Raw genomic sequence first — 17,072 nt, forward strand, 5'->3', positions numbered from 1 at the left:
TCGATGTTTTCGGAACACGTTCTGTTGATCCGTCAAAATACTATTCTCCTCTAAGGATGACATCAAACGATTGTTAATAAATGCAATGTAGAGCTTAGAAATGCACGACTGCAGAGATAGTCCTCTATAATTAAACGGAACACGTTTGTCTGATGTACGATCTTTCAATATAGGATACAATATAGCTGTTCTCCAAATCGAGGGTATAATACTAGTTTCAAAAATCCATTGACATAAACATTGAAGAACTTGAATAACGTTTGGAAATTTCAAAACCTCATATGGAATTTGGTAAATACCGGTTGATTTGCCGTTTTCCGCTGTGTGTACAACTTTTGTTATTTCTTCAAGTGTTATAATAGAACTCAGTTTCTCTTGCTCTGATATAATGGGTCCAACATATTGTTTTCTTAGTATATCCTTATGAAACGTTGCATAATCCATAAAATGCACTGTCAAATTCAATTCCGTCAGTGTCACTATTGTACATTTTTTCGAATTCGGATTTCCATTTATCGTGAACATCAGTCTCATCAGTTAAAATATCGCCGTTTGTATCATACACTTCCATCGGAATTTTTTATTTTTTTCTTGGTCCTAGACGTTTTATTTTCGCCCAAAACTCGTGGGATTGTTAGTGGTCATGCTTTCTATTTCATCACAATATGATTGTTTATATTGTCTTTCGTAGCATCTAAGTTTGTGCCCAAATTCACTTTGTGCAAATTGAAATTCTGTCCTCCTTGTCCTTTTTACACTGGGTCTCATATTACAGTCAAAGAAAAACTTTTCCTTATCACGTATAGCGGTCCAGAGCTTTGAAAGCTCCTCATTACAGAATGGTTTATGTATATCGCTTTCTAGTTTCTGACGATCAATCATAGCACGTAATGTTATTGTCCATCTCATTAACCCTAGCTGCTGCGATTCGAGAAATTAAGGTCTGTATAACAATCCTCGTTAGGCTGAGGACAATAAATAGTTAGGGGTCTGTTTCAAGTTATATCTATGCATTTATGATCTCAAGTTTATTACACTTTCATCTATCAAAATTTCCCAACGATATTTAAAATACTTAATGATTTGTACTTCTGATTTAAATTTTGCCATATACTAGTATATTAAATTGAATTCAGTTTCGCAAGTTTTAAGCCAAATGAAAAAAAATTAAAAAAAGAATTACGGACACAACATTTTATGAATTGAGAAAAAGAAAATCAGAAAATATACCTACGATATTCAAATTAGTCAACACTTTGTACATGTTTCACATACATTTCGCTCTATATGAAATTAAATTCAGTTGTGCAAATTTAAAAGGGAAAAAATCGGACAAATGCTGTGAATTATTATTATATTCCTGCACTGTATAGTCGCATTAGTACGCATCTACCTTGAAGTTTATACTTCAGAATTACAACAGAAAATATAGAACGGGGAAGAAGCAAAATCACAAAATTAAATTCTAAAGTTTGACCTACCTCGGAAACAAACTAAAGATCTCTCCCTATCGATGCGAGCAGGATACATGGAGACTATGGAGGTTGGGATTTTTGATATATTTTCTCATGGAACAAAACCACTATATAGACGTGACAGAACACTAGGTAAAGGATGAACGCCTATATCCATGTTCTTGATATCGTAGGTATTATGATGCTTTAAACCCGAAGATTATAAAGTTCACACCTAACTACAAGACGATCCCTAGCACTAGTTTTAGTTCAATCAATGTCAGTTCATTAAAGAACATAGATATATATGTCTCTGGTGGAGAATTGTCTCTTTGGCAATCATATCTCATTTACTTATTTTTATATAGATAAAGAATAATACCAATACATTACAGACTACAACGGACAATGAGATCTGGCGAAAACTGTTATATTATTACCAAGAAAATAACCAATGATTTTATATGACGTTTGATTAACGTTAATTTTCTAATCAAGATAGGTGCATGGGTGACCGATGACCCAGAATCGTTGCCGGTGCGTTCGACTCCTATCGTTATTGACGTATCTAGTTTCCTGCTGAAGGACGGTGGTTCTTTCCTTGTACTCTGGGTCGATCAATCAAAAAAAAAAAAAAAATTGCCGCAACGATATAAGCAAGAGTGGTAAAATTGGGCCTCGCAATTTCCTGGGACTTAAAATGACCTCACGGAAATTTTATTTTCATGAGTAACAAGTCAACTTTTGAAAAGAAATTAGAGAAAAACAAACAAGTACTGTTGGCTTAGAAATTTGTTTTTTTCTAATGTGAAGTGGACCAACAGGGGTAGAACAATATGCCCCTCGAAATTTTGTCGCGAGGTGATTCAAATATAAAGTGTCATGTTTATCTCTATTAATTATTTACTTATAATTTACTCTTCTACTACTTTAAAGTGTATTTCCCATAGGAAGTTTTTCAAATGACACTTCCATTTGTCTGATTGTAGACCTTAGTCTGTATACTTTAACACTATTAAATTAACTTAAAAATAATAAAATAATATTCGTTGCTAGTTAGTTAATGTTTAAAAGGGCGGTTAAGGGGGAGGGGGTGGTTAAATACAAAGAAGGAATAACAATTTCATGATGAACGTGAAATAATTTCGTCCATGAACGTTGCATGATAAAAAATGTACTATAACAAATGCGTATCATAGTTTGGAAACCTATTACTGGCCAGTATATATTTATATACGTTTGAAATCCCGAAATCTACAAGGAAAATCATCAAATTATTTCCGATTTCTTTTTATCAACTTTCAAAACGAGTCTTTTAATTTTACCAAGCATGAAAACAAGCACTTCAAATCTCGAAGCATGGAAAAAACAATTTTAATCTCGAAGCACGTATAATTAAATTAGGGGAACATGTTGAACGAGACAGCCCGTCTTCCACTGCCGAACGTAAGATAAAAAAGTAAATATACGTTTATCGTCAAATAAAAACAAACGGCGAACACGTTGCATGTTGGCTGGACTGTTTTAAAAAAACTGTTATGACGACGTATGTTATTTAGACTATACAAACCTCACAGGAAAATCATAAGAATGAATCGTTGTCCATGGTCTCCTTAGAACGTCATATTTTATTTCGTCAGTTGTTTTGAAATCTTCAGAAAAGATGCCAGGGTAAGGAGGAATAGAAGACGTGACAATTGTTTTCTGACACCCTGAGGACGCGGCCATTGTAATTGCTTACATCAGCAACATAATCACGATGCTGGTTCCGTAAATGAACAGAGTAGTTTCAGGAACGGAATATAGCTACAAAGTGATTATTAACATGTTTGTTTAATACTTAGTAACTTGGTTTATTACTTTTAATTTAGTTTTATTCTTACTATATTAACCATATTTCTATTTTTGTCAAATTGTCGATGTGTACGCAACTGAGTTTTTGCGTACGGTTGCTTTGCGCCTGTGACAATGGCGTTAACACAATTACAAACAATCAATCAAAATGATCATCAGGCGAATTAAAACCGATCCCGCTACCCTACATGGGGTGGGGATGGGGTTTACAGAATAGAGAATAAAGGGCAAAAAGTATAAAGAATAGAGACAAACGACCTAAAAAATTAAAGAATATAGAAATGAAGGACCCTCATCCAGACCCTCCTATATCGGTTAGATCTGCCCCCAAATGGTCAATCTATTTGTGCCACACTCAGATGAAATCAATATTCTACAAGAACCAATACTATGAAAAGATAATGATAAAAATGGAAGAATAAAGCCGAGACAGGAAGCAAAAAATGTGTTGGCCGCGCTTCATACAAATTGTGCTTCGTTATACACTTCTACACCCCAATAAAATTACAAAAAAGAAGCATTCATTTCTAAAATATAACTGAATCATCAGAACACTGAAAACAGCTAAAATATAACACCAATGGAACAAGTAAAACAAGATTAGATAAAATTACGTCTTGAATTTACATGTTATGGCTAGTTTCCTGGTAATGTAAAACAAAACTAGTCTTTGACCCTCTCTCTTTCATACTAAAGACTTTTATCAATTCTGGGAATAGTATATTTTAAGTGCCAGATCAATTTAAATGTATAAAAAAAAACAATTAAAACTTTAATTCAGAATTATAAAAAAAAATATCACATCTTCATGAGGTATTTATATTGGAAAACATATTTTTGTTGTTGTAAAATGCAACAAAAATGACATTCATAAGCTGATAATAATACTGACTCGAATATTATTGAATATTTACTATTGTTAATAGGTATTTTGTTTAAGCTATTTGACATTCTCCAGTCACCGTGATGTTTACTGCGCATGTTCATGGTAGTAATTGTAGGAATTGACTTTCTGTCTAGTTTTTGCCATGGAATTAGTTGATGTTTGTATGCATAACTGTTTAAGTCTATTTAATTGGTTAATCTGCAAGGTGACGACTCTGAAATTCCATGCATTTATCAATAACGTGGGTAGCAAGCCTCTTCGTAAGAAGGTGGAGTTCCGTCTGGTATCTCGGTTACAGATTTGAATCGATATAAAGGTGGTTGCCTTGAACTATTATACAGGTTTCCGTTTGCTTGTGATTGTACATGTTCCGCTGACATTAGTGCCAATGGCGGCCCTGTATTATGTACATCGCCATACGTGCTATACAAATTCTCTAAGTCATAATTATCGTCGGTGTCTTCAAAGGTATACGGCTGATTAAGGTCACGTGCTTGTTTGTAATTTTTCCTTAAAAAAGACCAAGTGTTCGTCCGAACCGGTCTACCGTCAACGGTAGACGATTTAGAACTTTGAATTGTAGATATTGTTTCCTGATGATCGGATATTTGATTCTTCCTTATCTTTGCAAGATTGATGAATTTCAGCTGTGTAGGCAGTGCTTTTAATTTTGCCATTTTACCAGTGTTTCTATGTTTTGTCGTTCGTTCATCAGGATTTCGTCGTAAAAGTATAGCATCTGCACTGTATCGTTTTGTCAGTTTTGGCGGTCTTGGTATTGGTGCAAGTTGATTTCTGGATTTATCAAGTGTTATTTTGGGAGGTCTTGATTTATTGGAACGTTCTATTGTCGTTTGAAGGAGTTTTTCCTTCCTGTGGGCACAACTTTGTGCAATCGAATAGAAAAATACTACGAAGAAAACTGTACAAGCTATGGTTGAAGATTTATAAATGCTTGAACAAAGACTGAGTCGAACTTCACCCTCCGGAATTGTCACATTTCTAATACAACTGAACACGTTCGATTCTGAAATAAATCCTCCGAGAAACGCGCATGACGGAAATATTGCTACAAACGAGATCCACAACACAATCACCAAATGATTCACCTGAAATTAAAATAATCATAAAGTAAGTACGATTGAACTATCGGTCTCATCCGTGTGCTCCTAGATAGGAGGAAACCACGAAAGAAGAACAGAGTAAATGAGAGAAACAAGTACATTTGTAAAACGTTGGATTACATGTTCGGGAAATGTAATGAATTGACACATGTATTTTGTCACCGAAAATCTACAAACTTGAAGACACAAAGATTTGTAACTTTTTATGACATTCAATGTATTTCTCTCGACATAATTTAAAATAAAACATTCTTATTGAAATGATTTATGTACTGAATTCTATATGTAATTATATTGTATATACATGTATTGCTTTTAATTTTAAATTTCACATTCGTCATAAATATCTATTCATTACTCGTAATGGAGTTTCTCCTCTGTACAGTGTGCATCACAAGAAATGTTTTACACTCTTGTCTAGTGTTACCTGAACGGGACTTTAAGTGTCATATAGACGGTTTCTTCAATCTATTCGAATGACTATTAAGCTATCAATATAGAGCGAAAGTTACTTTCAGAGCTCTGCAATTTACATTTTCTTAAATAGTTCAATTGAAATAATGTAAAAGAAAGGGTAATAGTGTTTTGAATTAATTATGATACAAATTAGTACTAGCATTTTAAAACTAAATGCAAAGGAACGACGCTTTATTTTGCTGTTGTTTTTTTTAACCTCATTCGATGAAGCCTTCGACAAACAGCAGACGATCATACCTCACTGCATATTAAGACGACACATATATCCGGTTTGAACGTAACTCTGTGTTACATGTCGATCATGTTATAGCCTTAAATTGAAAAACACAATTAAATGCACTGTCTGGTGCACTTAAATTGGTACTGTTCAATAATGTAAAACCAACAATTTTCTACAAGTTATCAAAAGTGGTCTGCTTTGAGGGTCATATCTGCATTTTATAAATTTTCGCTATTCTTTATAGTTTTTGCCAATGATTCTTTATCATTTATAATTTAGCATCTCTATCTTTTATTTGAAATTTCTTCTATTTTCTCTATCCTTTATATTTTTCGACCATTATTCTCTATGATATAAACTCACATCCAGACTCTCAACACCTTGCTCATATACCAGATTTTGCCGCTTGTGTATGTTTCGTGTATCTGATGGAACGAACAGACGAACTTTGTTCATATTCCACCAACGCCAGGGAACAAAATGTATTTGAACAAGGATTTTTCTTTTTTGACCATCTCTTGCTAGATATTTTACATAAATTTTTCCCCGTTTTTAACTCTTCATAAATACGATTAATCACTTGTGCGCTTTATCAAATACGCTCGGTTTTACTAACGTCATGATGTCGTGTACGCTATGAAATAGGCGATAGATTTCGGATGTATAAGTTAAGCGTGTATATTAACATTTTTTTGTAATACAACATTAATCGTGTTCAGAAGAATTTTATGTGAACAAATTTTGCTTGAGAAGAAATTTCCTTTGCCTAGCGGATCCGAAAATTCTACATTCTCTCGCGCTCGACTGATATTATTTCTAGAATAGCTGTTTTGCGATGCCAAAATAACATGTTCGCTCTTACATGTATATAAAAAATAGGAAGATGTGGCCAATGAGACAACTCTCCACAATAGGCAAAGCCCAGACCGCATAGTCAGCTATAAAAAAACCCGAAATGACATATGTAAAACAATTCAAACGAGAAAACTAACATTCATACTTACCCATTTACTAACTTCATCACGTCGACCTTTTTTCTCGTGTTTATTGATACAACAAAACGTTATAACTGCAAGCGCTAATGACTGAAAATAAGATAACACAGATTGAATGCATTCAGAAATTTGAATTATCTATAATCTACAATATAAATGTCTCAACAGTAAAAGTCATTGTTATCAGGAATGCAATCTAGATCGTTACTTGTAAAACCTTTTCTACAATAAAATGACTTTTGAGAGGTTGTGTGCAAAAGCATTATGACGATAAGTAAATGATTATTTATAAAAATAAGATGTGGTTTAGTAGCCAATAAGATATCTCTCTCATATAACTTTTGAACAAATATGAAGTTTCAACGTTTGTCTGGTTTACAAATTGATAAGATAGATTCAAAAACCCAACTAGGTTCGTGTTTTGTACATATTTTGGTTGATCAAGTACTTTCCAAGGTTTACAAGGAATTAGGTTTTACCATGTTTACGTTTTATCAAAGTAACAAAGAGCGGATTGAATATGAAGATCAGAAGATGTGGTATGATTGCCAATGAAATAACTCCCCACCAGAGACAAAATGGCATAGAAATTAACAACTATAGGTCACCGTACGGCCTTCGACAATGAGCAAAACAAAACCATAATACATAGTCAGCTATGAAAGGCCCCGAAATGACAAATGTAAAACAATTCAAACGAGAAAACTAACGGCCTGATTTATGTAAAAAATAGTGAAAGAAAAACAAATATGATATACAGCAACAAACGACAACCACTGAATTATAGGCTCTTGACTTTAGACAGGCACATACAGAATGTTGCGGGGTTAAACTAATTCGAAGGCGCCAACCCTCTCCTAACTTGGGACATTGATGTAACCATACAACATAAGAACAAACTATAAAAATCAGTTGTAAAGGGCTTAACTCATCAGATCGATACGAAGCAAAAATACATCTAACAAAAATACAGGCCGGACGTGCCAGACATACTCTACGTCTATATGGGAAACAATGACTCGGTAATTTGACCTAGTATATAGATATAAGAAGATGTGGTATGAGTGCCAATGAGACAACTCTCCATCCAAGTCAAAATTTATAAAAGTAAACCGTTATAGGTCAAAGTACGGTCTTTAACACGGAGCCTTGGATGATTCCATCTGCTATCCTGAATTGTACTTATAGTTTTTGAAACATACCACAACAGTATATTATCCACAGAAAATGTAAGTTTATGGAATCCTTAAACAAATTCAAAGCACAAATTTCGTCTTATAACCAAAAATGTCAGTTAAAATATTGTTATGTTGAAATTAAGTTTGAAAAAGAAGTTTCCTAGTTCTACTTTTTTAAGTTCTCAAATATTGCTAAAATTGTCATGGAATTTAGTTATCTATAGCGCATATCTATAAGGGCTCAAACTTTGGTAATTTGTTTTGAAATAAGCCATAATATTGTCAGAACCTACACAAGTAACAATACAAACAATGATGATTGAGATCATTTAAACATTTCCCCCCTCTAATTACGATATTTGAATATCGTACTCACGACGATTACATTTGACCAAATAAAGTTCTTTTTATTTCAAGTTATCAAAAATTGATGCAATGTTGTCCTATCTAGCAATAATAATGTAAGAACCATAACTCAGAAACAATATTGAAATAAAGATATATTGAGACAACATTCCACCTGATGCCGGCGTCACATATTGGCGTATAGACCGACGTGCACCAGACGTACAGAGAAAATTGACAAAGTCCGTATACGTTAAGTGCACGCAAGAGGAACACTCAGCAATCGATAGACAAGCGTTGCATAAGTTTAAAGTACGTCGAAATGCAAAGGTATACGCTTCGTGAACGCTTTAACTCCAGTAAATTTTTATGCAGCATAAACATTTTCATCTAGCTCTAGCGTTTTTCAAGCGTATACCTGTTCGCTACGCTCACGTAATATATACGTTACAAGCGCGTTGGAAAACGCTACAGATAAGTTTGAGACACGTTTAGGGCACGTTGTATACGCCTCAAGATCGTTCTACTTTTACTTCGACTTTTACTTGGACGTATTCGGGGCGTGTTTGTAACATACGCCTGGCGTAGTTTACGCGCTCCGTGAAAGTATAAAACGCACCCGTGGCGTATCAAAAACGTATTCTGACATTCAACGCAACTTGCTCTGACATTTATATAGGGCATATGTCCGTTAATTTACAAGACCATATTTATCCAGAAGTAGTACAAACACTAAAATTGAGAATGGAAATGGGGAATATGTCAAAGAGGTAACAACCCGACCAAAGAGCAGATAACAGTCGAAGGCCACCTATGGATCTTCAATGCAGCGAGAAAATCCCGCACCAGGAGGTGGACCACTGCTGGTCCCTAAATAAAAATGTGTACTAGTTCAGTGAAACACCCCATAATTACATGTCCCAGACACGCCGAAAGCACGGATAATCGTCCCATGTACGACCGTGACGCGTTTCAAATACGTTCGAGGGACGTTTTTCCTTCTTAGCGTGCATTTCATCTGCGTTAGACAAACGCCAGACATAAGCCAACATACGTTACTTGAACGCCCGATAAACGCGTATGTACGCTTCTCGTACGCCCTAAACACGCTTAAAGCTCGTTGTGCACACGAACTAAGATATGATTGACAAGTTGAATGCGTCCAAAATTACTAGCGTATTGTCAGCGTACATGGTTTTTGACCACGCCAGGCGTACGTCGGTGCTATACGCTGATGTGTGACGCCGGTATGATACCAAAAGGAAGTGGATTGAAATACGGCCTTCTTCAATTGAAAAAAACATCGTACCATGCGTAGCGTCAATGATGAGTCGTTGTAGACGAAACGCGCGTCTGGCGTAAACAATTTTAATCCTGTTATCTATTATGAGTTTATTTACAACCACAGGGTCAATGCCACTGCTGGTGGAGGTTTCCTCCCCGAGGGTATCACAATTATAGTAGTCAGCACTTCTGAGTTGACATGAATTGTCGTTGATATAGTCATAATAAGAAATTAGCTAATTACGAAAATTTTAATTTTTCGAAATACTGAGGATTTTATATATATATATACCCCAGGAATAGACTATCGTAGCTGCATTTGTTAAAATCATTTGAAACTTAGGGACTTCAACGCTCTTCAACTTCGTACTTTTTTTGGTCTTTTGATTTTTTTTTATTCGAGCGTCACTGATGAGTCTTTGTAGACTAAACCAACCTTTAATCCTGGTATCTATGATGAGTTTATCGTATAGTCAGATATCATAGGCCCTGAATGAAATGATTTGAAACAATTCATAAAAGAAAACCAAATTTATGATAAAAAAGAAAAAAAAAAAACAATTTGGAAGACGGCAACCAACTATAACCACAGAATAAAAGGCTCCTGATATGAGACAGGCACATATAGAATGTGGCAGGGTTAAACATGTTTATGAGAGCCAAACTGTCCCCTTACCTGGGACATCGGTGTAGAAATACAAAAAAAAAAAAAAAAAAAAACACGGTAAAGGTCAATTGAAACGAACTTGACTTGAAGCACAATAAAAATCTATACAATAGAAGAAAAAAGAAAGAAGCAAACACAGAAAAAAAACCAAAAATGTACCGATCTAAGAGTACTCATAGTTACTCAAAGCTAACTAATAAAGAAATACGGATTTCCATGAACGAGATTTATTCTATTTTATCTGCTCTTGTTTTTAAATATACAAATTTGTAATCAAAATGTACATTCACGTTTTAAGGGTACATGTATGTTTGTTAATAACATTTTCAAATTTCACTAATTGAGCATTAATTCATGTCATTAATCGAAATAATAACTGTGGACTTGATCATGTATATTAAAAGTGTTATAATTATATTAATGTCGTAATAAAAATGCACACAATAAAATGCATACACAAAACTGCTACTAACAGGATGACCATGCGGTATGGGCTTTGTTTCATTGGTAATCTTCTTAATTATACCATCAGGAAAAAGTAAATAAAAATTGCACATAATTTAGAAAGCAGAGCAAAAATAAAATGAAATTTCTTTTACATGCAGTTAACTAACTTAGCTACAGTTGATGGTTGGATACAGTATTTCTAGAGTATTTATCATAAATCAAAAGACAAATAATGCTTTCTTTTTATCGAGACAAACAATTGGGCGACTTCATTAAAAACAAACTATTTGTTAATAAACACACATGCATGTGCAAAAAATTATTTTTGAAACCAATGTTTCACTCATTTTGTTTTCTATTTTTCAGTGGAAACACACTATTTGTCAATTACCTTCTGAAATTCAGAATCGAAAGATTATTAAAAAAAATACCACCCCTCCTCCCACCTCACACACATGCAATGTTAATAAAAGTCATCGATACCTAATTAAACGGACACAAAAAACCTTCAACCAGGTTCTGATTGTTATTTCAAATGAAGATATGTCATTGTCAACAAAGAGGATACGATGGTTTGTACTACACAATAACAATATATACAACAAATTATTACACCAGATCAAAGTGAAACATGTCCTTTTAACAGAAAAATGTACACGAGGGTCATGATTGGAGATCATCCAATTCTGTATTCTTTGATTTTGAGGCCAATTTCATCTATTCTTTATATTTAAACAGCTCAGTAATCCATATTCTTTATTTGTTCGCCTATTTTTCTTTATTATCTATTTTTTTGTATATGTGAACTTCTATGATTTCTAAGCCAATTTCATCTATTCTTTATATTTAAACAGCCCATTAATCTCTATTCTGTATTCTTTCGCCTATTTTTCTCTATTATCTATTTTATGAATATGTGAACCCCTTGAGATCCTCGTACCTGTATGATATCAGGACTTTAAAGACCGAATAACAGAAATAAATAGTACTTACACACAGAGCTAGTGTAAAAGTGCCATAAAAAATTTGGTACCAGGCACTTATATCCCAATCTGGATCTTTAGACAAGAAGATGGCCAGAATTATCCCGCAAATAGTAAATGCAATGAAGCAAATCGCAAACAAAAAACCATAGCAACCAAGATCCGCTAGTGATTTCTGTCTTTCCTTTTCTGGAAAAGAAACCGATTTTATTAAGTTTTGGTTAATACTTCTATCATTTCATTTTATTTACTGTTAATTCAGAAATTATTGCGTGCATTTATTACTGCGATTTTTGAAGACTGAACAAAAATGCGAGACTAATTGTTGCGATTCCAGGAAAAGCTTCATGCAAATACATTGTATATGTTTCAGATATCAGAATGCGATCTTATTATTGCGATATTTACTCAGTCGCATTATTCACATAAATAAAAATCTAACAATTATTTCTGAATAAACAGTATTTTTTAGTCATCTAGTCGATATACATGTATATATATATGGGAAAACGTCATTCAATATTCTGTATGGTACCCTGTACTGAAAATACCCAATATTGTTACAATTACTTGACTGTGCTTCACATCTAGACTTACTTACACCCTGAAACTGACAGCGAGAGTTGGTTTAGAACTCGGTTTTACAACAGAAAAATTGATTCAGAACTTACGTGTTCATATGTAATACAGAAATTCCTTACGATATTTACTAGAATAAAACGCTTCTTGATTAAAAAAAAGTTGTGTCTGATATTTTTGGGACAATTCGCTTATTCAAAGTTTGAAAAAAGACTAAAATATGGTTTTATACATTAAAGTTTCATAGACTGTTTGCTACATTTGCTATATTGGGGTATGGATGGGGAGTCCTTCATTTCTATATTCTTTATTTTTTTCGCTCATTATTATTTTTCTTTAAAAATAATGGCTATTCTGTAATTACTTGATAACTGTATACTGGACATTGTTCTTTTCTGTAATCAGTATATTTTTACCTAATTTTTTATTTTTTGCAGTTATTGTTTATATATTTTAGCACCCCATTTTTCTCTATTCTTTATTGTTTTGGACCATTTTTCTCTATATTTTATCCTCCACTATTCTCTATTCTGTAAACCCCACCCACTTTTTCCTATATGAAATCTACTCTTCCTTACAGCCGCATATATCAGCATGTTGAACGGTGTAATTTCATCTCGAATGGTTCAATACTTTGAGTTTGCTTAAAAAAATGTGAACAATTTCTTTATACGGTATCATGTATTATTGCTTTATATAATATATGTGTTCCTGTTGTATCATACAGACACTTTAAAGTTAAGATCTCTTTCTGTACGGCGTTTTATTGCAGATTCGGCTGTGTTTTGTTTTATTCTACTGAGTGTATAAAAACGGGAGCCTAAATGAACCCTGCCAAATGTTTGAAAATTAAATAGTTAGTGACATACCAGACCATTCATGGGCACCATTGAAGTTATGACTATGTTGTCAAGATTCTAGACGATTGGGAACTTGACATATTGATGTGCATGCATGATGTTACATCTTACAAAGTCTATATAAATTCTTTTTGTAAAGAATTCCGCTCAAGCAGGTGCTTGGGGACATTTTAAACTTGCAGCGAGATGAGGTTTTTTTTTGCTCCGTGTTGAAGGCCTCACTGTGACTTTGATATGAAGAACAGCAATAAAAGCGCTATAATTCCTTAGTTTTTAGTGTGTTTTTTGCTGTGCATATACTGATTTTGTGTCATGGATCGATACCCCATATCCTTTGCTTTTTTTTTTCGATTAGAGTAGTGTGTCGTTCTGTCTTTTTTTTTATTTTGTGTCGGTTGGTTGCTTCTGCATTTGAATATTTGCAAATCTCCTTCTAAAACTAGAGGGAATGTCTTTGTGATATTTTGTAAATGGAATCGTTAAAATATTAGAAAAAAAAAATACAAAATTTGTTTTGCTTGAATTTCAAAATCCAGTAATAACATACTTCGTGTCAGTATAATGATACCGACATACCTTTCGAGCATGTCTATTTAGGGCACTCCATTCCAATTGACAAACTTGTTTTTGTAACTAAATTTTATACATGTTTTAATCTTATTTATTTTAAAATGCTTTAACAAAAAATTATGTTTATAATATGGGATGGGATACAAAAGGAACACGACTATACATTTGTGTTGTAAAACATAAACTGCTGGCGAAAACCTTACGAACTACACACGTGTCGTATAAGTGTATGTACTTACATGTATGTAAGTTTACTTTTACAAATTGTGACTTGGATGGAGAGTTGTCTCATTGGCACTCATACCGCATCTTCTTATATTTATGTATACGATTTTAAAAATACAGAGATGTGGGGTGATTGCCAAACAGAAAGATCTCACTGAAGACCAAGAGACACGGATGTAAACAACAATTACGTTCCAGTAACAGCCATATCTTGTCTTTATTCGCTTTCGATATCACGATTCACCCTAAAAATTAAGAAAAATTCAACATAAGAGATGCAGTGTGATTGCCAAACAGAAAGATCTCACTGAAAATCAAGAGACACGGATGTAAACAACTTTCTGTGTGCATGTGTTTGAAGTACGTACCAGTTACAGCCATATCTTGTCTTTATGCGCTTTCGATATTACAATTCACCCTAAAAATAAATAAAAATTCAACATAGGAATGGCATTTCGATATATTTAAGAAATAACATACTGGAGTTGAACAGTTGCCACCGCCAATTGGGAATTCGTCGGTCAAAAATGTAGTTATTCTGGCAACCAAAATAGAAGTCAATGATTTTGTTATTGTACATGAACTATTGATTTTTTTTATATTCGACTAATAAGTTAAGATCACAAGTTTTATACCAACCATTCAAATGAATCATTGTTTGTAACAATCACCTTTTTTATGACTGAATTTTTGAGGACATAAACTCCACGATTTATGATCCGAAATCGTTTGCGTATAAAGCCTAAACATGAGATAAAATTATCCTATTTGATTATTTGCGGTAATCAATGTTTAATTTGATGTTCGAAAATGTTCAAATACCATTCTGTTTTTTCGTATAAGTAATTGGCACCCCCCTTTTTACACGTTAAAAAACAACATGGCCATTGTCGATCAGTGATTGTTTAGATATTTGTCGTTAAAACCATAAAAGACACAACTTACCTCATAACTGTTTATATATATATACATATCCATACGTTAATCGCATTAATTTTGTTTTCTATAGCAACGAGATTTCGTAGTGCATACTTTAAAATGAATTAAAATGTTTTGTTTAAAATACTCCAATTTTTCACCCGTAAAGTCAACACACTGTGTATTGAATCTATCGATTGTAAATTTTAAATATTTAAATACCAATAACCGTTATAATGATCAATTCGTTAGGTGTTTAAATACCTGTTAATATTAATGTTTGAACTTCAGGTTTATGAAATATCCATAATAAAAACAAAGACTTAACAGTAATCCTTTAATCATGTTAATAGTTTAATATGTATGTCGTTAGAGCAGAGTATTTATAGACTACAAACAAAAGCCAAATACATGCAAATGGCAAGGTAAGAAATAAGAAGATGTGGTATTAGTGCCAATGAGACAACTCTCCATCCTAGTCACAATGTGTAAAAAGTAAACAATTATAGGTCAAAGTACGGTCTTCATCATTAGTCTACATAATATGAACTTAGGAAAACCGTCCCTTACTCTAACATATAAATGTACGAGCTTTACAAACAAGAGAAACACGCAGGACAAAGTCATATAAGCTCTTCTGTAATGGTTAGCACATCCCGTATTGGAAACGACGATTATTGAAAAAATACTAAATTTTAAAAACTAAATGAAATATTCATCAGCGTTATTTTCCATTAGCATGATTAGCATTCAATTTGGTAAAAAATATATCAAATGTATAATACATCAAGATATTTTAGAAAATTTTAAGCACAACAATAATTGATTTTATTTTTACCATCCAAAATAGAAAATAATCATGTTTAGAAGGGACAAACAATGCGCATTTCGTCTGAATGAACATTTATGATTTATTTTCAATTGTTTCATTTATAAATAATTTATTTAAAAATGCAGTTCCCTTAACATCATTAAGTGGGAATTTAAAGTACAAATTGTTTTAAATCTGACTGCACAATGTTTTTGTTTTGTTTTAATTTCGATTCAAATTTAGATATTTATTTAATGCCAGCATTCTCTCAGAATTTATTCACGGCTAGTATGGAGATTAAGATGTTTATATAAAAATAAGAAGATGTGGTATGATTGCCAATGAGACATCTCTCCACAAGAAACTAAATGACACAGAAATTAACAACTACAGGTCACCGTACGGCCTTCAACAATCAGCAAAGCCCATACCGCATAGTCAACTAATACAATCATATTAATATATATAATTTTAAAACAGTTTAAACTGAAAAACTAACGGCCTCATTTTTGTACAAAATAATGAACGAAAAACAAATATGTTACACAGCAACAAACGACAACCACTGAATTCTAGACTCCTGACTTGGGACAGGCACATACAGAATGTTGCGGGGTAAAACTAGTTTGAAGGCGTCAACCTTCCCCCTCACCTGGGAAAGTGATGTAACTGTACAACATAAGACCAAATACAATGAAAGTTCCAACTATGTACTGGCTTCCAAAGCTGCACAAAACACCTTACAATTATATATTTATTTCGTCTTCAAGCCATTGTTCCACTACTAAACTGTCTATTCTACTTACTAGTACATTTAGTATAATCACAAACCTGGTAATAAATTTTTCAAATAAGGCCTTTGAAAACAGTGGAATTAATTACTTCTGGAGTGTCAAATATTCGTTGAAAGTACTCGATAAATTGCATGCTTATATTGGTGATTTCGAATCTGTTCAAAGTTTTGATTTTTCTACCCAGTATAACACGTTGCCTCATAATCTTATTAAGAAAAAAATCACACACCTAATTAAATGGGCATTTAAAAAGTCAGAATGCGAATATATATGTTCAAACTCTTTTCTGTCATTTCTTAGTAATAACAGACAAAAGAACTATGTCAATTGGACCTGCTTTTGTTCGCTATTTAGATTCCGTAGATCGTCAAGTCATCGGAATTCCAATGGGGACTAACTGT

The 17,072-nt window shown here is 33.3% G+C and overlaps 1 protein-coding gene across 1 annotated transcript; it reads right to left on the bottom strand.

The window, feature by feature from the left end:
* Positions 1-4,067: 4,067 nt before the first annotated feature.
* On the bottom strand, positions 4,068-15,242 carry LOC127721897 (uncharacterized). Its single transcript, XM_052228713.1, has 5 exons — positions 15,094-15,242; positions 14,517-14,566; positions 11,925-12,103; positions 7,020-7,100; positions 4,068-5,303 (listed from the first exon to the last, which is right to left on the bottom strand). The coding sequence occupies exons 2-5, from the start codon at positions 14,527-14,529 to the stop codon at positions 4,428-4,430; spliced, it is 1,149 nt and encodes a 382-aa protein (XP_052084673.1). The 5' UTR covers positions 14,530-14,566; positions 15,094-15,242; the 3' UTR covers positions 4,068-4,427.
* Between the last annotated feature and the right edge of the window lie 1,830 nt (positions 15,243-17,072).

Source organism: Mytilus californianus, unplaced genomic scaffold (assembly GCF_021869535.1).
Source record: "Mytilus californianus isolate M0D057914Y unplaced genomic scaffold, xbMytCali1.0.p SCAF_12, whole genome shotgun sequence".
In the NCBI taxonomy this organism is placed as follows: Eukaryota; Metazoa; Mollusca; class Bivalvia; order Mytilida; family Mytilidae; genus Mytilus; species Mytilus californianus.

Coding starts and splice junctions, on each gene's coding strand:
- LOC127721897 (XM_052228713.1), bottom strand. Junction 7,101..11,924: donor CTTTTACACTAGCTCTGTGT/GTAAGTACTATT, acceptor TCTTATTTTCAG/TCATTAGCGCTTGCAGTTAT. Junction 5,304..7,019: donor GTGATGAAGTTAGTAAATGG/GTAAGTATGAAT, acceptor TTTTAATTTCAG/GTGAATCATTTGGTGATTGT.